The 23574-nt window shown below is 38.2% G+C and overlaps 1 protein-coding gene and 1 long non-coding RNA gene across 5 annotated transcripts in view; one reads left to right on the plus strand and one right to left on the minus strand.

The window, feature by feature from the left end:
• LOC308193934 (protein transport protein Sec24D-like) overlaps window positions 1-22192 on the plus strand; it is a 52278-nt gene extending 30086 nt beyond the window's left edge. For all 3 annotated transcript variants that reach the window (XM_080589103.1, XM_080589105.1, XM_080589104.1), the window contains exons 9-23: window positions 1784-1922; window positions 3614-3729; window positions 6571-6695; window positions 9467-9658; window positions 10277-10370; window positions 12566-12682; window positions 13164-13334; window positions 14108-14204; window positions 14840-14985; window positions 16586-16724; window positions 17139-17257; window positions 18551-18730; window positions 19231-19422; window positions 19938-20027; window positions 20449-22192. In XM_080589103.1, the coding sequence (XP_080445229.1) occupies window positions 1784-1922; window positions 3614-3729; window positions 6571-6695; window positions 9467-9658; window positions 10277-10370; window positions 12566-12682; window positions 13164-13334; window positions 14108-14204; window positions 14840-14985; window positions 16586-16724; window positions 17139-17257; window positions 18551-18730; window positions 19231-19422; window positions 19938-20027; window positions 20449-20589 (2058 nt within the window). In that variant the 3' untranslated portion in view covers window positions 20590-22192. The remainder of the gene's footprint in view (window positions 1-1783; window positions 1923-3613; window positions 3730-6570; window positions 6696-9466; window positions 9659-10276; window positions 10371-12565; window positions 12683-13163; window positions 13335-14107; window positions 14205-14839; window positions 14986-16585; window positions 16725-17138; window positions 17258-18550; window positions 18731-19230; window positions 19423-19937; window positions 20028-20448) is intronic.
• Window positions 9274-20578, minus strand: LOC308193952. Of its 2 annotated transcripts, none has more exons than XR_013950101.1 (4): window positions 20439-20578; window positions 19189-19420; window positions 15666-15800; window positions 9274-12634 (listed from the first exon to the last, which is right to left on the minus strand). It is a non-coding gene; the product is annotated as an uncharacterized lncRNA (long non-coding RNA). The 2 variants fall into 2 exon arrangements; XR_013950102.1 differs by having other exon boundaries at window positions 12500-12634; window positions 15666-15761.
• Window positions 22193-23574: the final 1382 nt, after the last annotated feature.

A 23574-nucleotide genomic window follows, 5' to 3' on the forward strand; every position in this document is an offset into this window, starting at 1 on the left:
TAAGAATGTTGATACCTAGGCTCTGAACTTTATGGCATTTATTTTTATGATTTTTCTTATTCATGCTTTATAGGTAAAGATCTTAATTTTAATAAGGTATTTCAAAATATGATCATTTGAGGATAATTTTTCTTTGCTCTTGAATAGCATTAAATGTATTAGAACAGGGTTTTAAATCACTAAAAAATGTGTATAAATGCATCGGGTGTTGTGTAAGGTGTCTTTTTTTCCCTGCCTGTTCAGATACTATATTATTAATGGCAAGCCAGATCCAGGCCTCATTAAATTAATACAGCAGAATGATAATCAGAAAATTGCCAAGTAATGAACAAAACCCAGAAGTTCTAAAACTTAAGTTACTGTGGCTAGTGAGCAGGTTTTATAGCCAAGGCTCTTGTGTCTGAAAAATGACCCTGATAGTTTTCCAGCTGACATTATGTGTTAATATGCGTTAAACTCAATTTTCGTAGAAGAAAGAATATGAAGCAATGTGTTACCTCAGTGGAGCGGGAGGGATCACTTAAAACCCACATAGTAAAATCTACTCGTATGTACAAAGATCTTGGCAAAAAACATCCAATCCTTTGGAGAAATAAATAAGTAAAATAATTGTCTGTGTAAAATATAAGCAAACAATAAAATACATGTAAGCAGTGAATGCTAGAAGGACATGTATGATTCTCTAGGTATACAAAGACTCTTATGTTCCAATAAAAGATAAAAATGTATAATAGATTAAATATGTCCATTCTATAAGAGACAATAATTTTAAATTAGTGAATATGCTAGTGGAAAAGTTTTAGCATTCAAGAGTTGTCAGCATTCTTCCTCTTGTAGAGATCTATCATGGGGCCCAACTCTGGATTTATTTTCTTACTCTTACAGTCAGAGATTTTTAGTTAGGGTTGAAGGGAGTAAGAAAAAAAAAAGAAAAAATAAAAACCATGTTTGTTTATGCTCCATAGAGTTTCACAAATAATTGAACAAACTTCCATTTGTGCAGTTGTTTCAAGTATGACTTTTCTAACATAAATTACAGTTACAGGAGTCTTTCAGTTGCTGCACAGTTATTACTGCAAGAGGCATCTGGAAAATGTCTTCCATTAGCTGTGGTTTTTGGCAGAGGCTATAAGCAAGCATGGTCAGTGTAATTAAGCTGACAAGTGTTTGAGATACTGTATTTGTTTACTGTATGTTCTTTCCTTCAGTAAATATCAGTATTTCTGCTAAATCTTCTACTCTAGCTGGTGACCCTGACAGCATTAAACCTTAGTATAGCATGTAACACAGCAGCATTAGGGGGAAGGGCATTTAATTGAAAATATTAGAAGCTTTCTTAGTAGCTACCTGTTTGGGATAGCTGCATGCGATCGGTGAGTATCAACAAATTTCTTTGAGAAAAGCTCAATCTGATAGAGAAGGCGAAATACCTGACCCCAGCAGATTTCTCCCTTGTGAGCTATAAAAATCCTTTCCTGAAGAAAGTCAGCCTAGAGCCCTGAACTTCCGATGCTTTCAAAGCTTTGTAGGCTCTTTGTGTGGATGCTTTATTTCTTTTTGATAAATACCAAAATAGGGAGCTTGCGAGCTTGAAAATTAAGTTCTTTAGGGGACCTACAAGGTTGAGCCAGCGGTATTGGACAATTTAGATAAATGCTGAACAATAATTTCTTGGTCAGGTGAAATCTAACAAGTGTTAAGGCTGAGCAGCAGCTTTCTAGCTCACTTTATTTGGTTTCAAGTTTGCAGTGCTTTTTATAACTTCATGTACCTCTTCATTTAGACACCTCTTTATGTTGTAAACCATGGTGAGACTGGACCAATCCGATGTAACAGGTGCAAAGCTTACATGTGTCCCTTCATGCAGTTTATTGAAGGTGGAAGAAGGTATCAGTGTGGATTTTGCAATTGTGTAAATGATGGTAAGTGATATTTCTCTGATCCGTGATTCATACAAATTGCATAAAACTAAAAAGGAACTGTATCCCTGAAATGATTTTCTTGACTAGCTGACTTGAAAATAGTTTAGTGAGATGCAGTAGCAAGGGCTATTTCACAAATTAAAACAACAAAAAAAATACTACGTAGTAAAAATACTTAAAACACTTCTTCAGTCCAATTTTTAAAAATAAGTATAAGAAAAAATAATGCTAAACTGTGAAGTCCAAGTCCAGTCTGTTATGGTCAAAAGTTTATTTTAAAATATTATGTCAATGTAGGATAAAAAGCTGCTTGTATTGCTAACCAAAAGCAACTTTTGTGTAGATAAATTGATTTCTTAAAGAAATCTAAATGTTCAGCAAAGAATTATTTAGAACCATGTTAGACTAGTCCTGGCCATGACTGTGGATGCAGTGGTTAAATAGCCTATTAATCTTCCTGTGACAATCGTTGGTTTTCACAGAAGATACCATGCCATATTTGTTCAAGTGTGCTGCATGTGACTCATAACTGTTCTTGTGCTCTTGGCTGTATCCCAGATCTTTGCCAGAAGTAGCCTTTCTAGACATTTGTATCAAGTTGGATTTCCTCAGCTGGATCACAGTGGTATAGTGCTTTCCCTAATACAGTAATCTTTTCAACTCTGAAACGTGAACCTTGACAGGCTCATTACAACTTCTTTTCTGCCTGAGGCTCAGATGTTTGTGCAAGCATAGCAGATAGCAAATTTCCTAGTTTGTTCGCAATTTAAACTCTCATAAAGAGAAATTGGAATGCGTTATGAACATTTTAAGAAAGACATTTCAGTTGCAGTATCATTTACAATCATGCTTTGTATTAGTAGTGTCTTTTATCCAAATTGGAAAGCACTTAAAAACATTAATGAGACCTTAAAATGCCCCAAAAACTAGGTAGATATTCTGCATCCCCTGCTTTTAACAGGCAGAAATGTAAAAAATAACATTCTAAATGTGGATTGATTGAGGGAGAAAAGAGCTAAAATCCAGAGGTGACTCTTCCCAGTGTGACTAGGCATTAGACTAGCTGCCTGTAAATTGGTGGTGGCAAAACAACTTGGTTTCTTAATGCTTGCTTTGGAGTTCTACATCCTTTATCTGCAGCTACAGAAGGTTCACGATGTGAAGGACTGAAGGCAGCTTATTGTACAGTAGGCCAGGTTTGTGAACGTTGCAGAGCTATTTCCAGTGAATGGTAATGTTGCATAAAGCAGCACAGCCTTTAGGAAAAGTGCTGTTTTTAACTCCGGTGATGTGAATTAAGCTTTGAGTAGATGGTATCTTTCTAACAAAATAGCCATCATTTACTCTGTAGCCTGAGGATAGCAGACTCCTGCCTGTGGAAATAACCTGGGTCAGTTTTACCTACTCAAGCTTGACAGGGTAGAGATAGGAGAAAATTGACATTCATGGGGGAATATGCCGTATTCTCCAAATACCAGAGAAGCTGACATTACCAGAATGTTGTGAGGTTTGTTTGTTTTCTTAAATCAGTGTGAAGAAAAAAACATTATAACCTGGCTACATGTTCGCACACCTCCTTGATCAATAACAGAGGAGCCTGTGTTACCACATGGTAACTACTGAAGGAGTTGTTGGGTTGTTCCTCTCCACACTGTAAACATTTTTTTTCCTGCTCTTATATTGGTTTTTAGTCCCGCCGTTCTTCTTTCAACATCTGGACCACATTGGCCGACGGGTAGACCATTATGAAAGACCTGAGCTATCTCTGGGATCATATGAATACGTTGCTACTTTGGATTATTGCCGAGTGAGTATTTCCAATATGCAAAATTATTTATGATTTTATGTCAACACAAACAAAATTCTTTAAATGCCTACATTGGAGTAAATGCACTTATAAGCCGAATATCAGAGTCCAAGAACATTTTAGAAAATGTACAGATGTGGAGGATTTAAGCTCACAATAATGTTTTGCTCTTTTGTGCCGGATGGAGACTAGCAACTAACAATAATAAATAGTGTCTCAAAGTCATGGATCACAAGTCTTCAGCTGAGGTTCTGGTTTGGTCCTTGGAAGCATTGAGAGGATGTTCAGAGGTTATAGTTCAAATTCTGATGCAGTGTTGCTTTTTAGCTGCATGACTTACGAATTTTGCAGACAGACATGCACCTGAATTGCCTTCTCAGCTTTTCAAACCTTAGCATGGGAATTTGAATCCTGTCTTGGCATGAGTAGTTTTAGTGTTCTGACCAGTAAGTTATAATGGAATGGGTTCTCTCTCCTAATAATATATTAGTTAAGAACTTGGTCCAAAGTCTGCTCAAGCCACGGGAAGTATTTGTAGTTGATTTTATTAGATAACTATATTTTGTACTTCCCAAAGCATAAATTATTTAAGCTTTTCAAACTTTTTTACAAAATTTTTCAAAATTCCCAGCGTGACCTCATCTGCCAACAGCACGGACATATTTTTTGTTTCTTTCTGAAATTGGGTGGAATTTTCTTTCCATCAGTGGAATGTGGATATGATAAAATTAGGCAAGGAGGTTCGATCCAAGAAAGCCTTGAAGTAGGTACAAGTAACTTCCTCAGACCATCAGATTATTGCTGGTACAAAGAAATGAACAAGTTGTTTTAATTCTGGTCTCTCACAGGGGTACTGCTTCCAAGTCCAGTGAAATTCCTGAGACTGCCTTTAGAGATTCCATTGACATCTGCATTAAACCCCAGGACAGGAGAGAACTCAGTGGCTGTAATGGGGCATTATAGAAATAGCGTGGGATCCTTGGTGTACATCCATCAAATTCGGTTCAGCTTTGCTGCTTTCTGCAGCTAAGCTTTTGAAATGTGTATACTGAATAGCTCCATGCCATTTTCACAGTTCTTCTGTGTAACCCTGTGTTCGTCATCACAGTCTTGCTTTCAGTGCAGTGAATTTGCCATACAGTTTAAATGAGGGAGCTTCCATGATAAGCCATCCAGCATGGTTTGTCTTCTTGTTGCAAAGACCTGTTCCATAGACTCAGCAGAATGTTACAAAAAATAAATCTCTGATAAAATCAGCACTCACACTGGCAATGTTAAGTCACTGAATTTTAGAGAAGTTAACATTATTTTATAATTATTTTCTCATTTTGCTCCAAGTTAGAAAAGTTTAGTTCTTTTATAAATCAGCTTAAGACCAGAACTGAAAAGCCATTTCCTTTTGTGCTTATCAAATGACAAGGATGAACAGCTACAAAAAATGTTAACAAATAACAGCTGGTTTGCATTATTGTGCTCCTGCTAAGCGGATGTGGCAAGAGCACAAGTTCTCATTTCTGCCATATATTTGTCAGAAATTAGGCAGGAATTCTTTATAAATTGTGATGTGCTACAACAGTTTAGAAAGTAGTGTTTGATACGTTTTTTGAAACTAGAATCCAAATACAAAAAAACAGAACAGGTTTTAAAAATACTGTCTGGTTTTAGTTGACAAGAGTTAATCTTGATTTACATGATTCAAATGAAGTGAGATCAAGGGTATAATGTTCAGTTTTATGTGTTCTGAGGATATGACTATGGATAAGTCATAATTCAAGGATTAGATGATTTTTTCTTAAATGGAGTTTTCTGCAGTTTATTTGTAATGAGTATAATTTGGTAAGTGGTCAGAAGTCTTTATATGAAGGCAGTGAAATAGCATATATAACTATAATGGAAAAGTTGTCCTGAATTTGACACCAGGTAATGACCACTACTCATCTTAATGAGAATTAGAAAAACTGAACTTAGGCGTACGGCTAGGCCCGTGATGATTACTGTTGCTATGTGCACTCTATATGATCTTCCTGGGTACATCCGTAAGCATTACATTGCTTTGTTTATAAACAAAAATAAAGCAATCATCATCTTGTTAGTTACAGAAGCTTGGTCAGTAGCGTATATCACAATATGTATGCTACTTATATGTCTCTTATATACGACTGCGGCTAAGAAGCTGTGCCAAAAGGAATCCATACCAGTCTGAGTCACTGCTCTGTATGTAGCAGTTGCATACATTGAGCATTACACTCTAGTGCTTTAATTATGTTACAGAAGATCAGCTTATTCCTCAAAGTACAGTTTTCTTATCTGTACAGAGTGTACTGGGGCATGAGAAAGCAAGACAGAGAGGATGCAGATGAACACTCCGTGCTGCTAGGGACTGCATTATTTTAAATCTGGTTCAGTACCTAAGTCACATTTTCTGTTTCCAGATTGGTTAGAAATTGCTTAACAGTTTTTAGAGGCAAATGTTAACAAAAACTGAATTTAAGCATTTCTGTTAACAAAATGGTATTGCGTAAGCATATATGGAATACAGAAGCAAATTTGTTTAAACACTTGAATTCCAATAGAAAATGCTAGTGTTTCATCTTATCTAATAACCTGTTATCCTTTACTTATTTTATTCTATTAGGATCTATTTTCCAGTAGTACAGTTTTATTCCAAGGATGGTGCTTACCCAGTACATGCCATCTTTCTGTAATAATTACTCTTTCTAATTCATAGCATTTTTCAAATGACTAAACACAGTATTTAGATTGCCTTATGGTACCTTTTGTAAATCTTTTTGACATAACAGGACACTGTCTAATTTTCCCTGTGAATATTTTTTTCTGTAGAACAACAAGCCTCCAAATCCACCAGCTTATATCTTCATGATTGATGTATCGTACCGGAATATAAACAGTGGCCTAGTTAAACTCATATGTGAGGAACTGAAGACTCTGCTAGATAAGCTTCCAAGGTAAAGAAACGTGCATGTGTTTTGCTTAATGTACCATACTACAGTTTTCAAGAAGCTATGCATGTTGAGAGGTAAAACCAAGAAAGTACAAAAAATGACAGAATTTACAATGCAGGCATTTTTGAGGTGATAGTGACTAAATGGTAATTTTAAAATTGCTGGCAGTTTTTGAAAAACTTAGATTGATATCTGGGTTTACTATATGAACAGAAGGAATGTGTTGTACTGACTGAACATGTAGAATTCTTTCTTCTCTTTTCCTGTACTGAACTCTAGTGGTGTTATCAGATAAGTCCCAGCTTGTAGTTTTAACTTTACTTGCTGTAGTTCTGTTTACTGCAGTGCTGCTGTTCTCGTTAGATTAAGCAGAGAAATACCACAAACCAGAATCTCAAGAAAGTAAAGTCTCTAAAGGCAGTGCTGGTGGGTTGTATCTTTAGCTCTTTTTTGTTAATCAGCGGAACTCTTAGCTTGCTTTGTTGTGAGATTTTTCTGCCCTGGTATGTATCTGAGAGGGGAGCAGATCTTGTAGGCAACTGACATTCTGTTAAATATGGCAAGTTTGCTATGTCAGCGTTAAATGTGTAGTAGTACTATTACTACTCATCTGTATTAATCACAGTACATTACTTTAGTGTAGTTTTGTGTAGTTTTTAGTATATGTTTAGTGCAGTTTTCATTATCATTTAAATAATGCCGACAGTTAAATGGAAGCAGTGGAAGTCAGACTGAAAAAATTAAGTAGACAAGGTGTTTCTTAGTTGAGGCATACAAAAGGATTGAAGAGCATACAGAAAGAAAATGCATTCCAAATAACAATATTTGTAGAGGGAGAACATGCTTAAGAAACAGAGGGAGCAAAGTGAGGAAGAGTGGGAGACAAGATCCTTGAGATAATCTGAGATATGTTAAAAATCTTTTTATCATATGTGCTTGTTGGATTTCTGTGCATGCGTGAAAGAAATTCCAGTTCAGGGTGGGGAGTTAGTTTGTCAGATGCCCATGTAAGACCATCCGTTGAGCACTTTGTCATTGAAGATTACACTGGAGACACGAGTGTTTGATATTGTCCTGCACATATCTCAGAGCTTTCTATCAGGATTGGTCATGACTGAAGATAATAAAAGGCCACGAGCATATCAGCAAAAAACAATTGGCAGTTTAGGAACACCTAGTCTTGAATAGAGAAAGTAAAGGAAAAATGAAAGCAAGTGTATCTACATCACAAGAAATAACATACTCTTTTCCTCACGAGCACTCTGTAGATATCTACTGGTAAATACCCTGTTTACATGGACAAAGTTTTCATGTCCACTGAAAAAAGCAAGATAAATAAATAAATAAAGGGCAGGCCCGTGCCCATGGGTTTCTTCAGAGTGGTCTGTTGCCTTTAAACAATATGAATTAAAAAATAATAATAATCAGGCACTCACTCCACCAGCATTTGTGGTGAAACTTTTATTTTGGTGCCAAGACATGAACTTCACTGTGTTCATTTTCTGTTGCTGAAGAAAGACACCTGCAAAAATATTCTGCTGTTATCACATGAGGTGAAAACACCATGCTGTGAGTTCACCCTGTGCTCAGATTTCTGGGAGCCCAAATTCTTTAAGAGGAAAGACTTTTGGTTAATAGAGCAATGTGTGTAACAAAAAGGCCACTGGTGTAGCGGCTTGTGGCAGGTAAGCCTGTGAGAACGGCTGAGAAGTTAAAGCTAGCAAATCATGGATTAAGTTAGCTGTCTAGGGACTTTGTGTTAAAAGGGCTTTATGCTTCTGCAGATTTGCAGCACAGCAGAAAACACATTATTTGCTTGCTAGAAGTTTTAGGGCAGACACTTCTGGCTGTTTCCACAAAACAGGAATGGTGGTTTAGCATTCTTTACTGACACGAGTGTTAAAGATCGTAGACATGAAAAATCGTTTCCCTCCCAAGCTCAAGGTTTTAGGTAAAGCTTGTAAAACCAAGAGAATGTGCTATTTTATAAGTAATTAAGACTGATTTTTGGAATACAATTGACTTTTACTAAACTTAGGGCTGCAAACCTGGTCTCATTAGTCTTATTAATGATGCTGCTACTAATGACACAGTAGGTAGTGCTTAGGGGAGTTACCTCCTGAAAAACAGCTCCTGAGCTCACTGCTCGCAGTTTCTTGCTCCGCGGCAGCGGTTTGTGAGCTTTAGCTGGCCTGGGAACACACCAGGAATAACAATTTCTACAGTACATTTCCTGCATGATGCACAGCTATAAGGGATCCAAGACCTTTTGCTGCTTTTAAAAGCAGTCTTGCCAAAGCAGAAGATTGAGCCACCAAAGTCTGAAAGTCACCAGACACTGTTCAAGCCTAGTAACTGTTCTCTCCAGGCACTGATCATTAGTGTCACTGAATTACAGTGTATTCTAAATAAAGCTGATTTTCTGATTGTGTCTTGTAAAGGATTGTCCTGTTACCTCTTTCCCATGTTTTGAAGATATGGTCTATTCTTTATCTTAGATACTCTAGCCTGGTTGAATGGGATGCACAGTTGATAGGGTTGACTGTAATATATATTAAAAAATAAAATAAAATTACAACAGTTGATTTAATCAGGTTGTTTTAATTTGATCTGAGGCAAAGACTGAGGCAATTACATCTGGTTGGTTGTTTGCTTTGTTGCTCCCAGTACAGATAATTATCTGAAAGCAGCCCTGCATTTCAAAGGAATGCTTTTATTGCAAGGCCAATTTTGAAACCAAAATTACAACCACTTGTTTTTTGTTTTTCTTACAGAGAAGAGCAAGAAGAATCCTCAGCAATTCGAGTTGGTTTTGTCACTTATAACAAGGTCCTCCACTTCTTCAATGTAAAAAGCAATCTAGCTCAGCCTCAGATGATGGTGGTCTCGGATGTCGGAGAAGTTTTTGTTCCTTTGCTGGATGGTTTCCTTGTTAACTTTCAGGAATCACGATCTGTTGTTAACAAGTAAAGTACATTCCGTATCTGAATAAGAGCTGAATGCTTAGAATAGACATTTTCCCTGTTAGTCAGTTGTGTTACAGGGTTTTGGAGGATGCATGAATTTGTTGAAATGCTTTACAAGTCAGCAGATGCATCAAGTCCTGTATTTCCACCTCTTGAGGGGAAGCAAAAGTGGTAGCAGCAATTCGCAATGCTGAATTTGAAAGCCTGTTTAGACCAGCTGTGAGCCAGGCATCTTCAGCTCTGCTTCGTCAGAAGTGGGAGGGCAGGTTGCAGCTTTGTGCCATGTTGCATGTTTTTCCTGGTTTTCCTCCTATATATGTGATGCACACCTAGGTATGATCTAAGGACTCTTAAGTCTTTTATCCATAGCAGAACTCCTTTATTTTTAGCTATTTTTGATTTAATGCATGTTCCTTTATGTTATCAGCTTTGAAATAATGCATTTCAATAGAATTTTAAAATTCATGTTTCATTTTATTCTGGCTGGAATCCTAAGAAATCAAAATTTTTAAGTATAAACTTGCATGGAAAAGAAATTCCTCTATGAAGACTTGGTATGTCACGTTTTTGGGGATTATCCACAATACGCTAACCAGTTGAACCTTTCTTCTTTCATAGCTTGTTGGACCAGATTCCAGAGATGTTTGCAGACACTAATGAGAGTGAGACCATCTTTGCTCCTGTTATCCAGGCTGGCATGGAGGCGCTAAAGGTTACAACGTTCCTCTCTGTCAAAGTAGTTCTTTAATTAGGACAAGACTCCATAACCTATAGGTTGCTAAAGACCAGTGCCAAATCCTACAAATCATAATGGGAAATTAGAAAAAAATCACTGATTGTTTCCAGCACTGATATCCCATTATTTTAACAGCACGTTTGAATTCCTTTTGTTTAGAAACAACTGACAAGTGTAACATCTGTTTCCAGATTCTCCTTATTGAGGGAAACCAGTCATAGAATCACTTAGGTTGGAAAAGACCGGTTCCTGGAGTCGGTTTCTTATTCAGCATTTAAGAGATAAGAAGGTGTTTAGTCACTACAGCATAATTAACATAATTAATAGATAACTCAGGATGTTTGTACAGATTTCTAGATACATCTAAGTAACTTGCTGTATGTCAGGGATATCCCTTGAAATGCTGGCATTTCTGTGGAGCGCTGCCAATTAGAAAAATGACACCATGATCCACCACAAGATTTGCAGGGGCGGAAAACAGCCAGTGGTGCTTTAAAATAGTTGATTTATCTGTGAGCTCTGTACAAGTACATCTCAAACTTTGAGTAGATATATTGAGCCAAAATTGTACAGCATCTCTCAAATCCCATTTCTTAGATATTTAACTAATACTTGTTTTCTTCTTATTCATAGTAGTAGAATGTATGTGTGCAAAATATTTATACATTTGGTTACCACTTCTATCAAAATGTTCTTTCCCAGTATTTGACAGAACAAACTTAACACCCATAAATGTAAATTTCCTTTTGATGTTGTTCCTATAAAAAAAACACTTTTCAAACAAAATTTTTATTTAACTTGTATTTTAAAGTTATAAGTTGCAAGGATGTTCCCTGTGAATTATTAATATGCATATACATGTGTTCAAGAAAATAACTCATCTGAAAAGAGTAAAATATATTCCTCTGAGATTAATAAATCTTTAGAAATTGTATATGCATTTTAGACACATTGTCAAAAGCAGTGTCAGTAATTCTTGATGCGTATGGTGGTAAGTCAATCTTGCATTCTTTAGAGACTACTTTTTAAGAGAAATTGAAGAAATTGGCATTCATGATTAAAAGATAACTGTGCTGTTAGGGTGAGATTCAGCTCCATTAAAAGTAAGATACTGTCTTTGATTGCATTTCTGCCATAGCAAGCAAATTCCTAGTTTTCCCAGAAGAATGCCATGGCTTATTTTGAAATGTGGAGTATCTTGCGGACATGTTAAGATCTGGAGGGGAAGGAGTACCAAAGCCCATTTGTGTCGGTAGACTCGGGTATTACATTTTTAAACTAGATGTATGGTTAAGCCTGGAGCATGAAAAGGGCAAATGCCTCCTTCCTTCCTTTCACCTTCACCCAACTTCTTCAGTGCTTAAGGACTTTAGAATTCTAAGACTAACCAGTTTACGTTCCTATTAACTGTCTCAGTATCAAGTGAAAAAACTGGATTTTGTAAATTTTGGTGGAAGAGCTTGTTAGCAGTACATAGATGCCTGTGGTACTACTACCGTTGCTATTCTCTTCTTTGGAATTGAAGGTTTTTTTATCAGCAGTTTGCCATCCCAGTTTGCAAATCCTATGGCCTCATTAGAGTTCTAGATAACAATTAAAAACTTGAGTAAAACCAGCATTTACTTTATTTCTTAGTGACAGGAGTTAATCACAAGTTTTGATGCTCTGCATTTTAGTGTAGTTTGAATGTGGAATCTAGTCCAGGAATGTAATTGTCGTTCTTCTCTAAAAATAAAATGGATAACAGTGCACCCGAACTGAAGGAGCAGTATTTTCTGTTAAATTACATTTCCTTTTAATTTTATCCAGTTTAGTGTTTTTACCTTTTATCCTTGTTGCTTGTTGCATAATGCTTGTATCTAACTGAAATGTCTCTAGGAGAGGTACTTCTAGTTTTGCCCACCAAGATTTTAGTGTCCCATGTAGGAATTACTGTACCGGTGCATCATCCAAAGGATCTATGTTAGACTAAGTTATTTACTGACACAAAATTCCCAGTTTGTTTTGGGACTTCACTTCCATCAAGTGTAAAGACTAAATAAATGGTTTGGCTCTGAAGAACTTTTGCAGAAAGTCTGCACTGTTCTTAGAGACACCACAGCATATGAATGAAAATTAGGCTTGTTTATTTGAGTAACAGAATAAATGTCAATATGGTGTCTTTGCAACAGGCTGCAGAATGTGCTGGAAAATTGTTTATCTTCCATTCTTCATTGCCAACTGCGGAAGCACCAGGGAAGCTAAGAAACAGAGATGACAAAAAACTACTCAATACAGATAAAGAAAAGGTATTTTCTACTTGGAGTTCACAGGGGACTGCTATTACACTGAATTCCTCTAGTAGAGCCTTGGTCTTTTTTTACTTCTTTTCTTTTACAAAGAATTCTTGTTTAAATATATAATATTCCCAAATTATACTGTGCCCTGATGATTTAGATATAGAGAATAAATATATAGGCATTGGCCCTACAAGAACTGTGAGGCTAAAGTATGGGCCAAGCAGCAACACCCATCAGTAAAGGAAATCGATCAGCTGCAAATAATTCCACCCACCAAGAGCCTTTGCTACCTGCAAGGTGTGATTTAGTTCTACAAGAACAGACTGAGTTTTCAATGCATGTAAGTGGTGATAGAATGTATGAGCAGGGGCAACACGATTACAATCAAATCCATGTCTCGTTTTTATTTTTCATTTGGGTATTTGGATTGTGATTGGCCACCGACAGTATCTAATGTTGTCACATTTGTATTTTTTTTAATTCTGTGCAGACACTTTTCCAGCCTCAAGTAAATTATTACGAGACTTTAGCCAGGGATTGCGTGGCTAATGGCTGCTGTGTGAATTTGTTCCTCTTCCCAAATCAGTATGTGGACATAGCCTCCCTGGGTCTTGTCACAATGTACACTGGAGGAACACTGTACAAGTACAACAATTTCCAGGTAAGTGGTGCAAGTTTCCTACCTATCAGATAGTAACACCTGGGGACTGGTTGTTTTTATTTCAAAACTGCTTTGACAGTGTAAAAGTAGAGCAACTCCAGAAAAATTATTTATAAATCCCAGGGGGTAAAATTCAAATGTAGAAAGAGCAGATCAGGCTCAAATATCTTGAGACCGTAATTTTACTTCTGCATAAGCTGGTTGGTATCTTAAAATTAAACCCACTTACCTACATATGGTGCCATCTGCGCAGGGTAGTCAGTTACTCCTGCATTTACAGTTAAAAATGCTTATGATAAAGACACTCCCCCCCAAAGGAAAAGCCATAACAACACTCATTTGTTTAAAATTTCATGGGAATTTTCATGGGGAAATAAGGGACTTTCTCAGTGTCATCAGCTGATCTGCAAAACCAGTTTTTGCTGAGTGAACAAGACTACTCTAATTATTAAGGCTGTACCACAAAATCCCAGCTAGCCTGCAAGGGTAGGTGCAAGGACCGGACGTTACTGAAGACAGGTTTGATTGAAAGGAATTCTACTTGTCCAAGCTTAGTAATGAATTAACGGTGGATACTTGCACATCTGTGTTTCTGTTAATAAAGCAGCAACTGGCATTTCTTGCCATTTTTAAAAGAAAAGAGATGTTACTTGTGAAAAGATTTGCTGGGGGGAGGGCAGGGGCAGAGTTCACAACAGGCTGAGGGAGTGCTGGATTTCTGCTGGTTTGCTGCCACCCCGTGGTGAACTGCAACTTGTGCTTTGTGCTTTTAGCTCAATTCTGATAGCCCCCAGTTCCTCACCGACCTCAGGAAGGACATAGAAAAAAAGACCGGCTTTGATGCAATAATGAGGGTTCGGACAAATACAGGTAATGGTACCCGTTGGGAATGAAAATAAATATGAATGCGTATGAGAATATATAACTATAAATAATACGGTGCTGAAGTGCTCTACAGATCACTCGTAACATCAGGCTTCCTGTTTTAACTTCATTATGTACCTTTTGAACAGTATAGACTGGTAAAATGAGTGTGCCCTTACTGTATATACCTACTTAAATCTGCAAATACGATTAAGGTTTCTGATCACTATGCATGCATCCTGAAATGCAAATAAGTTGTACAAAAGAGGGTGTTGTTGCTGGACACTTACATGTTCTTTCATTACTTCAAATTAAACTAATGTTCCTACTTTTCAACCAATCATTCTTGCCTCAAATGCAAGTATTTGAGAAATACAAACAAATAAAACGGCTAAGTGAACAGTGCGAAAGGTTCTCGGGGGTCTCTGAGCCACAGCACCCCTTCATGGCCCATCAGAACAGCTTCGCTTGTCCTCACAGAAGGTGTTGACTGAGGCTGCGCATGCGTGATGGGAAATGGTTCCCATTTTAGTATGCACAATTGAATGACCAAAAAAAGAAGTCACAAAATAATGTCACTTATACTTGTGATTTTTAAATAAAATAATATGGTTTGTTTGTTTGTTTTAATCTGGCTACAGGCTTCAGGGCTACTGACTTCTTTGGTGCCATTTACATGGACAACACCACGGATGTAGAAATGGCAGCGGTTGACTGTGACAAGGCAGTGACGGTAGAGTTCAAACATGATGACAAACTGAATGAAGACAGTGGCGCCTTAATTCAGGTAAAAAAAAAAACTTAATGACATACCATGTCTTGAAATTGTGAGTAAGAACTTCTGCAGCCATAATAATAATAAAAACATCATGCCGTAGCACTGAGGGGAGGAAGGTACAGTTTGCACATACTCTGGAGTCATAGTACCACTAATAAAGTAAGTTTTCAATTAACTAGCCAAAGTTCGCTACCTTGCAATGCCAGGCTGTTCCAAAACTCAAGAAATCTGTGCTTCCCTTCTTATTCTGCAATAGGGCATGCCTCAGTAATAGTTCCTGGAAATGCGGATTAGGCAATAATTAAAACTGGCATTTCTCTGCCTAATTGCCAACACTTGTGCTAAGCCTGTGCCTAACAAAAGATGTACCCCAACCATCAGCAGATAATGCGGGGTTGCCATTTACTGTTCTAGGTATTTTGTCATGACATTTTTCTTTTATCAGTGGCAGAAAATGTTACAGCTTGCAAGGTTTTGAACTAACTTAAGCCATGGAATTATCTGAACTTTCACTTCTGCTCTGCTTAGCTTTTATCTTGCCCCTGTAAATACACTTTATAGGCTAGCAGTTAATCCTTGTACAAATACAGTACTGTGGAACATCCGGTTTGGTATGTCTGCCGTCACTTCCTGGAGCGGTGCTGCAGGAGTGACAGGAAAAGTGCGTGCCATGTAGATGTTGTGTTTACCTGGCTTCCCTGTGACAGAGATATGCGGCAGATCCAGTGCACGTCTGACTGCAGTCAACTGCAGTTGGTGTTTGCCCTGCAGACTTCGGTTTGTAGCTGTAGACAAAATGATGAGATTCTTTTTTGATTGTGGTGCTAGGAAACGAGCATGTGCCAGCAAAATGTTAGTAGTCAGGAAAGCTTGAGCTCAGTTCCTTTACTTTTCATACTTGGAAAAGGGGTTTCCCAAATGCTAACATTATATTAAAGCAGAATTGGAGTCATAAGCAAATTCTTAAATTACCCCTCCAATTTTAATATCTAAGTCAGTGGAAGGGACGAGATACAGGGGTGGGGTTTGAAGGACTTCATGTCACTTCATAAGCAATTTATTCATGTAAGAAGACCCCCCCTTCATTTTTCAAGATTACTAAGTTTTTGTGTTGCTGTTGCTGATAACATGATAAGCAGATACTTCTCAGGAAGCGTCTGATCTCTTGTATGGTGTCTTTTCAGTTACATTCCTTTGGGGCACTCTTCTTACTAGCATGTTCAAATACTACACAATTACAGGGGATGCTTTACAAATTTCTAATCAGTGGTCTCTTGTTTTCAGATGATACCATCAGTATGTAGCAAATGAGAGAATAATAAGCCTTTCAATCAGTCATGTAGTTGTACACTTTTCATGACATTTATATACTTTTAAAGCTAATAATTTTTATAATGCATTTACATGTCTAATCTACTTCCACAAAATGTACAGGTATGGTGTTCCTCTAGTTCATTAATGCTGAAGCAGCACTACTAGGCTGGGCTGTCCTTGGGACTAATTGCATGCCTTTTATGCACTTAGTGGTGGCTCTTACACAATGGACGCCTTGAGGATCGACTTTTTGTTTTAAACTCGAAATGAATGGTAATTGGCTCATCTGTTGCAGTGTGCTGTCCTTTACACATCAATAAGTGGACAAAGAAGACTGCGCATACACAATATCGGTTTAAACTGTAGCTCCCAGTTAGCTGACGTCTACAAGACTTGCGAGACTGACGCACTTATCAACTTCTTCGCTAAGTCAGGTAAAGTTATAGCAGATTGGTTTTGTTTCCTTTTTGCTTTCTCTAGGGGTGGAAGAAGAGGAAGGTAGGAGAGATGAAGTGATTGCCTAGTGGGAAATTGTGTTTTGTAACTTGCTATTCCAAGTCTCAGCAACTAGCAACTCTATTACAAAGTAGAAAAGAGAACTAGATTAGGTATTCAGATATACATACCATAAAAATAATGCTGGGGAAGGTAGCTAGAAATAGGTAATGCACAAAAGCGTATAGGCATTTTTTTTTGTGAAGATTAATAAGCATCCTCTAAAATGATACAGGAAAGACTGAAAAGGCACCCATAGAGGTAAGTTTTACTACATTAAAAACTAGCAAAATGTAGATACTCTAAAAGTGTCCCTGTTATTAACATACTCTTTTGTTCTTCTGTATTTGTAGCTTTTAAAGCTATTCTAAGCCAACCCCTGAAGACAGTCAGAGAGATCCTGGTCAATCAGACGGCTCGCATGCTGGCGTGTTACCGCAAGAACTGTGCCAGCCCATCGGCAGTAAGCCAGGTAAGGACCTCCCTGCCTAAGTCAGGCTATTGCAGCAGAGGAACAACTACCCCTGCAATGTCAGCGGTGCCAGAAAGGGAAATTTCAGGACATACTTCTCATTTTTTCATCTTCTTTCAAGTCTAATTAATGGCAGGTTTGATTCAGTGGTAGCAATTGCAGCATATGGAGGCTGTTGTTCTGGGACAAATGGCAGTGCCATTGAGGAAGCTGATTATCATGCTCATACCAGACAGATGAGACAGCTGGTTTTCTTCCTGCTGAAATTATATGCTAGTTCACAATAAAAGTTTTCATTTTTTTCTTCTGTACTGTTAAAAAAAATTAGTATTTTGATTTTTGACAATTAAGACTGTTATTGTCAAAGTTGAAAATAGCACTGTAACTCAGTAAACAACCTGAATTTACGTGTAGCTCTCTCAAAGAGTGCTGGAGGGATAAATACCTGATGTCTAGATGGGACCATACTCCTAGGGAAAAAAAAATCCATGGTGATTAAAATACAATTTAACAACTCCTTTTTTTTTTAAACCAAAGGGTAGTAAGAAGCTCTGAAACATAGTTACTTTTATTCCACACTAGTTGAAAATTCTCTCCGATTATGCTATTGCTAGCATTTTCAAATTCTGTCAAATTTAGTAATAATCGTCAGTTTCCCCTTTTTATATATACAGAATATTGGGGGGGGGGAGGGGAAGTTTACTGAATAAGGTGCTTTCAAATTCTTTCAGCAACTGTTTCTGAAAAAAGTATTTTCCCAGTTCAAAAAAAGATCCAAAGATGGATGGACTAAACTCCAATCCTATAAACCTTTAAACCTGACTTTTTCTTACAACTCCCAAGATATTGCCACATCTCTTCCAGCTTTTGAGGCACTTCAAAAGATAGCTGGAAAAGGTGGCTTTTTTCCCACTTTTCTGAGTAAAAATTGGCTATTTTCTACGTGAATGCTGAAGTTAATAGTGAGGCTGCAGCACTCCCAACAATCTTGGAGGCATTCTGTTTAGGTTATTATTTCCTTTGGTCTCCTCTAGACTGTATTTTCCAGTTAGGCTTTTACATACCATGTAATGTGCTTCTAAGAATCCCAAGTCTGGGCAATAAATCATTTAGTGACAGTGAAGACCAAATGTTAGAAACAATACCCATGAGATATTTGCTCTAGACCTATATTTCCCCTCCTATTTTTTTTTAAATCAAAGAAAAGAATTAAGCTGTAGTATGTTTGAAAGCCCAGCTGTCATTCCCCAGCACGTGGGATACATTAAACAACATGTGTTCCCTGTCCCTCAGCTCATCCTTCCAGACGCGATGAAGGTGCTGCCAGTGTACATGAACTGCTTGCTCAAGAGCTGCGTTCTCGTTGGCAGACCAGAAATTCCAACTGACGAGAGAGCTTACCATCGGCAGCTGGTCATGGCCATGGGGGTGGCCGACACCCAGCTCTTCTTCTACCCCCAGCTTCTGCCAATTGTAAGTGTGCTGCCTGCACATCTGTTCATTTTCAGTGAGGACAGCTTTCAGTGTACTGTGATGTTTTAAATTGTACAGATGCAGATTTTCTTTGTGCTAGGCAAGTGTTATATGACCAAGCTGGACTGTATTTTTACAGTGATGTAGTTGCTAGCTGAACTAAATTGAGGAGGGAGTGCAGAAGCTCTAGTTTAAAGTAAATGGGTAAGCAGCATGATCAATCCTCGACAGCAGCATCCTCTCACTGTACTTCTAACAAGATTTTTGCCCAGACTAATGAAAGGTGCCCACTTCAGTAAAGCTCAGCACTGGCATGCAAGCATCTTAATACTGTGGAGAAGTCTTCCTTAGCATGCAATGTGTAAACTGACAAAAGTGCGACTGCTCTCTCTATATATTCCTCTCATCTGGAAAGGAGCCGCTAAGGCATGATAAACCTTTTAATCTTTATTTTTTACCTTAAAATCACCAGGTTTGCAACTCTGACTTTTGTCCCACAGCACAGCCTGGATCTGAAGAGTGATGCTGTCCCAGCTGCCATCCGCTGCTCTGAGAAATGTCTCTCAGAAGGAGGCACCTTCATTCTGGCCAACGGTCTGAGCATGTTCCTGTGGCTGGGGGTCAGCACACCCCCGGAGCTCATTCAAGGGCTTTTCAACGTGCCATCCTTTGCACACATCAGCACAGAAGCTGTGAGTATATGAAGAGAAACCAGTCAAGTTTTTCAGAATTTATGATTTATGGTAGTCAGAGACCAGTGAGAGGGATTTTCAGCATTCATCATTCAGCTAAGAGGAGAAACAGGTGACCAGCAGAAGGTATTAAGACACCAAAAGCAATACAAAAAAACTGTAATAAGCTTTTACCCTCTGAGCAATTACAAGAGAGAAGCTTTCAAAGTATCTTAAACTTTCACTATGACAGATACTAAAATCCTAGTGAATATGTATTGCTCAAACAGGAACAAAGCACTTGGTAATAGCTAAAGTGTCTCCTGATAATGAATTTTAACACTGATTACTTTAAACTGAAAAATGCCTTACAGACAGATGAATTATTCTACAAGGTTTTGTGAAGGAGGTGGCACTTCCCAGTTTAGAATGAAATGCACAGTAAGTCACACCGTAAATATCAGCAACTGGTCTTGTATGAATTTGTAAGAGATGCAACTGGAATATAACAACCTGCAATGCTTCACTTCTAACAGACATTACTGCCTGACCTGGACAATCTATACTCTAAGAAAGTTAAGTCAATAATGGAGCACATCCAGAGCCAAAAGCCCTACACCATGAAGGTAAGACTTGTCTCTGCCTCAACTGGTTCCTCACAGCTGCTGAACAGAACAGGACAGGCTTTGACGAAACTTCTCCGTAGCTGTACAAGGCTTTACATAGCAGGAATGGCCATGTACACCAGGGAGTTCTAGCGTGCCTTCTAGGGGCAAGTACCTCAGATGTACCTAGTTCTCCATCCAAGGTGATTTTCAAAGATAGGCAGTCTGAAGGTCACTGTTTTTACTGTGCAAACCTTACTTTGCACTAGCTGTTGGCTGCACGCAAGTCTTGCTCCTGTGTTCCTAAACACAGCTACTGAAATGTGGGGATTTATTAATGTGTGTCCCCCCCCCCTTGGTAGCACATAATAATAGATACAGAAAAGCGGTACTAGCATTTAGCATGACTGTATCTTAAATATATATATTTACCTCTTTTCAGCTGATGATAGTGAAACAGCGGGAACAGCCAGAGATGCTTTTCCGACAGTTCCTGGTAGAAGACAAGAGTATTTATGGAGGAGCTTCTTATGTGGATTTCTTATGCTGCATTCACAAAGAGATCTGCCAGCTGCTCAATTAAGGAAACTTGAGTACATAATTTGTCAGTTGCTTTTTGATTTTGCAAGAGGGACAGTAATTGGTGCCTGAAGGGTAGCCCACAACCTCACTGTACCCAGGCATTCTGCTGTGCTTTACTGAACCTTTTCTGTGCTCTTTTTGTACAGCTTCATTTCACACAACTCTCACTGAATATTTAGTTTACTTACTCAGCTGTAGAATAGGAAGTTCTGCGCTCAGGTAGTAATCTTTCAGGAGTCTCGATTCTTTCTCTAAATTGAATTGCCAGATTTCAAACTGTCAATGCTTAAAAGCATATGATACGCATTTTCAAGTATCAAAATGCAATTTAGAAAACTAATTATTCCTTTTGCTAGTCATAAAGCGTTCTAAGAGCCAGGAAAGATGCTAAAAAAAATTTACATAGAAGAGGAAGAAGTTATAAGACGCTGCTTTTTCTAAGGCATACAGGTGAATAGGTTTTATGGCAATCCTGTAGTTTGATTTGAGTACTTCAACGTCCTGCATGTAAATTTTCTAAACAATAATCCACTTTTTCCTGGAAAAGACACGTTATTAGCTTCTACAGAAACAGAGTTCTGAGTAACCCTCTACACCCATGGTTACTCAGGACACAAAAATGCCTCGGTTTATATAAAACTGGACTTGAGTAAGTTTAACAATTGACCACAGGACAAATGGTAATTGAGCAATGCTTATTCTGAGTTGCGTAGTTAATGCCACACTGTTATGGTACAATTTCCCAGTCTTAAGGGCAGCAGTTATTTTAAAATGCTATATAATTAAATTTTCAAAATTGAACATGTTTGGCTTTATGTTAACTGGAATACTCCCAATACAACTTAGCTAAACATCTGCTTCCCTCAAAATTACAGTGGCAGGTCAACCATAAGACAGTTGACACATTAACCAAAGGTTAGTTCTGGTGCTATAAAAAGAAAGCCTCGTGTTTAATACCAGTCCTATTACAGTGACTTCCTCTCAAGTAACTGATTTATTCATCAGTTAACGCTTTGAAAAATAAACTTCTACAAATATCAATATTTAAGGTAGAATTTAGAAAGCCAAAATCCTCGTGTAAGGATGAGCTGTTTACCTCAGACATTTCTTCAGGCTGGTTGTAGCTGTAGGACCAATGCCTCCGTGCATGAGATCTGAACTTCTGCAAACTTGAAAAGCTGTTGTTACAAATACCAGTGTTTCACCGAAAGGCAGACAGACCGACCGAAAAACCACCTCAAAAGAAAGAATCAGACTTGGGCCTCAATTAAAAAAAGAAGTGCCTTTGACCATGCTAGTGTCACTAATTAGTATTACTGATTTTCATGTATACGATAAGCAGGCCAATGCATATTTTTGGTTTGACAGCTTATCAGAACAGTTGTGTCCTTGTGCATTGAATAAGAACTCTTACAACAAAGGAATGTATTACAAAAGGATACTCAAACTGAATTCAGCTGTCAAAACGAGCACTTTGTAGCTGAAGATGTTACCTTGTAAAAAGTATTTGTTGCCTTTCCCCATCAGTGTACTTTGTAAAAAAATGACACTAGCAACTCTTAAGTGTAAAGACATAAGCAATTATTAAATATAATTAGTATGTATGTTTGTCATAGACTAAGGTCTTTTTTTTTTTTTTAAATGCTCTTAGCCTCTGTCAAAAGCTACACAGTACCTCTTAAACAGCAGCATCTAAAACTAGTACCCCGGGACACTGTACAGGGCTAGTTTAAAAGAACTAGCAATGGAAACTGGCCTCAGGGTTCACACAACTCCCTCTCTACCCCTTTCCCTGGACACAGAGCAAAACAACATAAAAAGATCATAAAGAGACTTCAGAGGTCAGGCAAAATGGCAAAGTTAAATTAGCAACAACAATTAATTCCTATACAGCATAAATGTTTTTGGTATATGTCCAAAAGCAAAGACTGTGGCTTTGGCTACTGTAGGTCACCGTCTCCTACTCAAATTTTAAGGACAGGCAAGCTTATTTGGGATTACAGACTTTCAGTGTTTTCATCCTATTAGCATCAAGCCCTGTTTATGATAAGGACACTCACTGGAAGGGGCAAACTGGGTCTCAAATGTGCCAAAACAGCATGATGAAAAACAAACGAAAAACAGGACAAGTAAACTGTTTTAGAAAAACAAACAAACCAAAAAAAAAAACACCAACCAAAAACCACTTACCCTGTGAATCAGGAAAGGGGAAAGATGCTGCAATTCTCACATGGCACGCAGTGTAATTAGGGAAATGATTGTACCCAGCCGCTGAACAAATAGCTCAGGCCAACTGCAATGACTAGGAGTCCCCCCTCAGAGGCAGGAGGACAGCGAACTGCTCACACAGATAGCTCCTGCCCCAGCCATGCTTAGAAGTGATTTCCTTACCCCATGCCTCTGATGGCCAGAAGACCATGGCTGTACCACAGACATGCATCTTCGACTTAGTCGGTTCAGGCCACATAAATAATGCTCATCAGCAGCTTTAGGACACCTGCTTTACAGCTAGAATTCTGGATCAAAGCATGAACGTACTTCCATATTAGATTTTTTTTTTTTTTCAGACCAAAGCAGCAGAAAATTGATCACTGGTGCTGCAGCTAGCCAATACAGGTGGTAGCAGGTTTGCCACTTCCCCAAATTCCCCAAATTCCATTTGGCATTACAGACATAACTACATCAATAAATGTACAAAACTGGTAACACAAACCAGCAAGTGTTCAGCATTACTACCTCTGACAGGAGGTGGAGAAATACCCAGCATCACTCTCAAATGTCATCCACGTCACGTCACAGGGCTAGAAGGTAAAGGCTTGGTTTGCCTGAATGTGCCTTTAAGGAAAGGGACATCTGGTTGTGGTAGCACAGAAGCCAGACAACAACAGCACTTCTCTACTTGCTCACAGCAGCTGGGTCACAATGAAAAGGGAGCATTGCAGAAAGGCAGTGGGACCATACCCACTGGCACCACTGCTGTCCTGTT

The sequence above is a fragment of the Anser brachyrhynchus genome (genome assembly GCF_964034855.1).
Source record: "Anser brachyrhynchus genome assembly, chromosome: 4".
Classification (NCBI taxonomy): Eukaryota; Metazoa; Chordata; class Aves; order Anseriformes; family Anatidae; genus Anser; species Anser brachyrhynchus.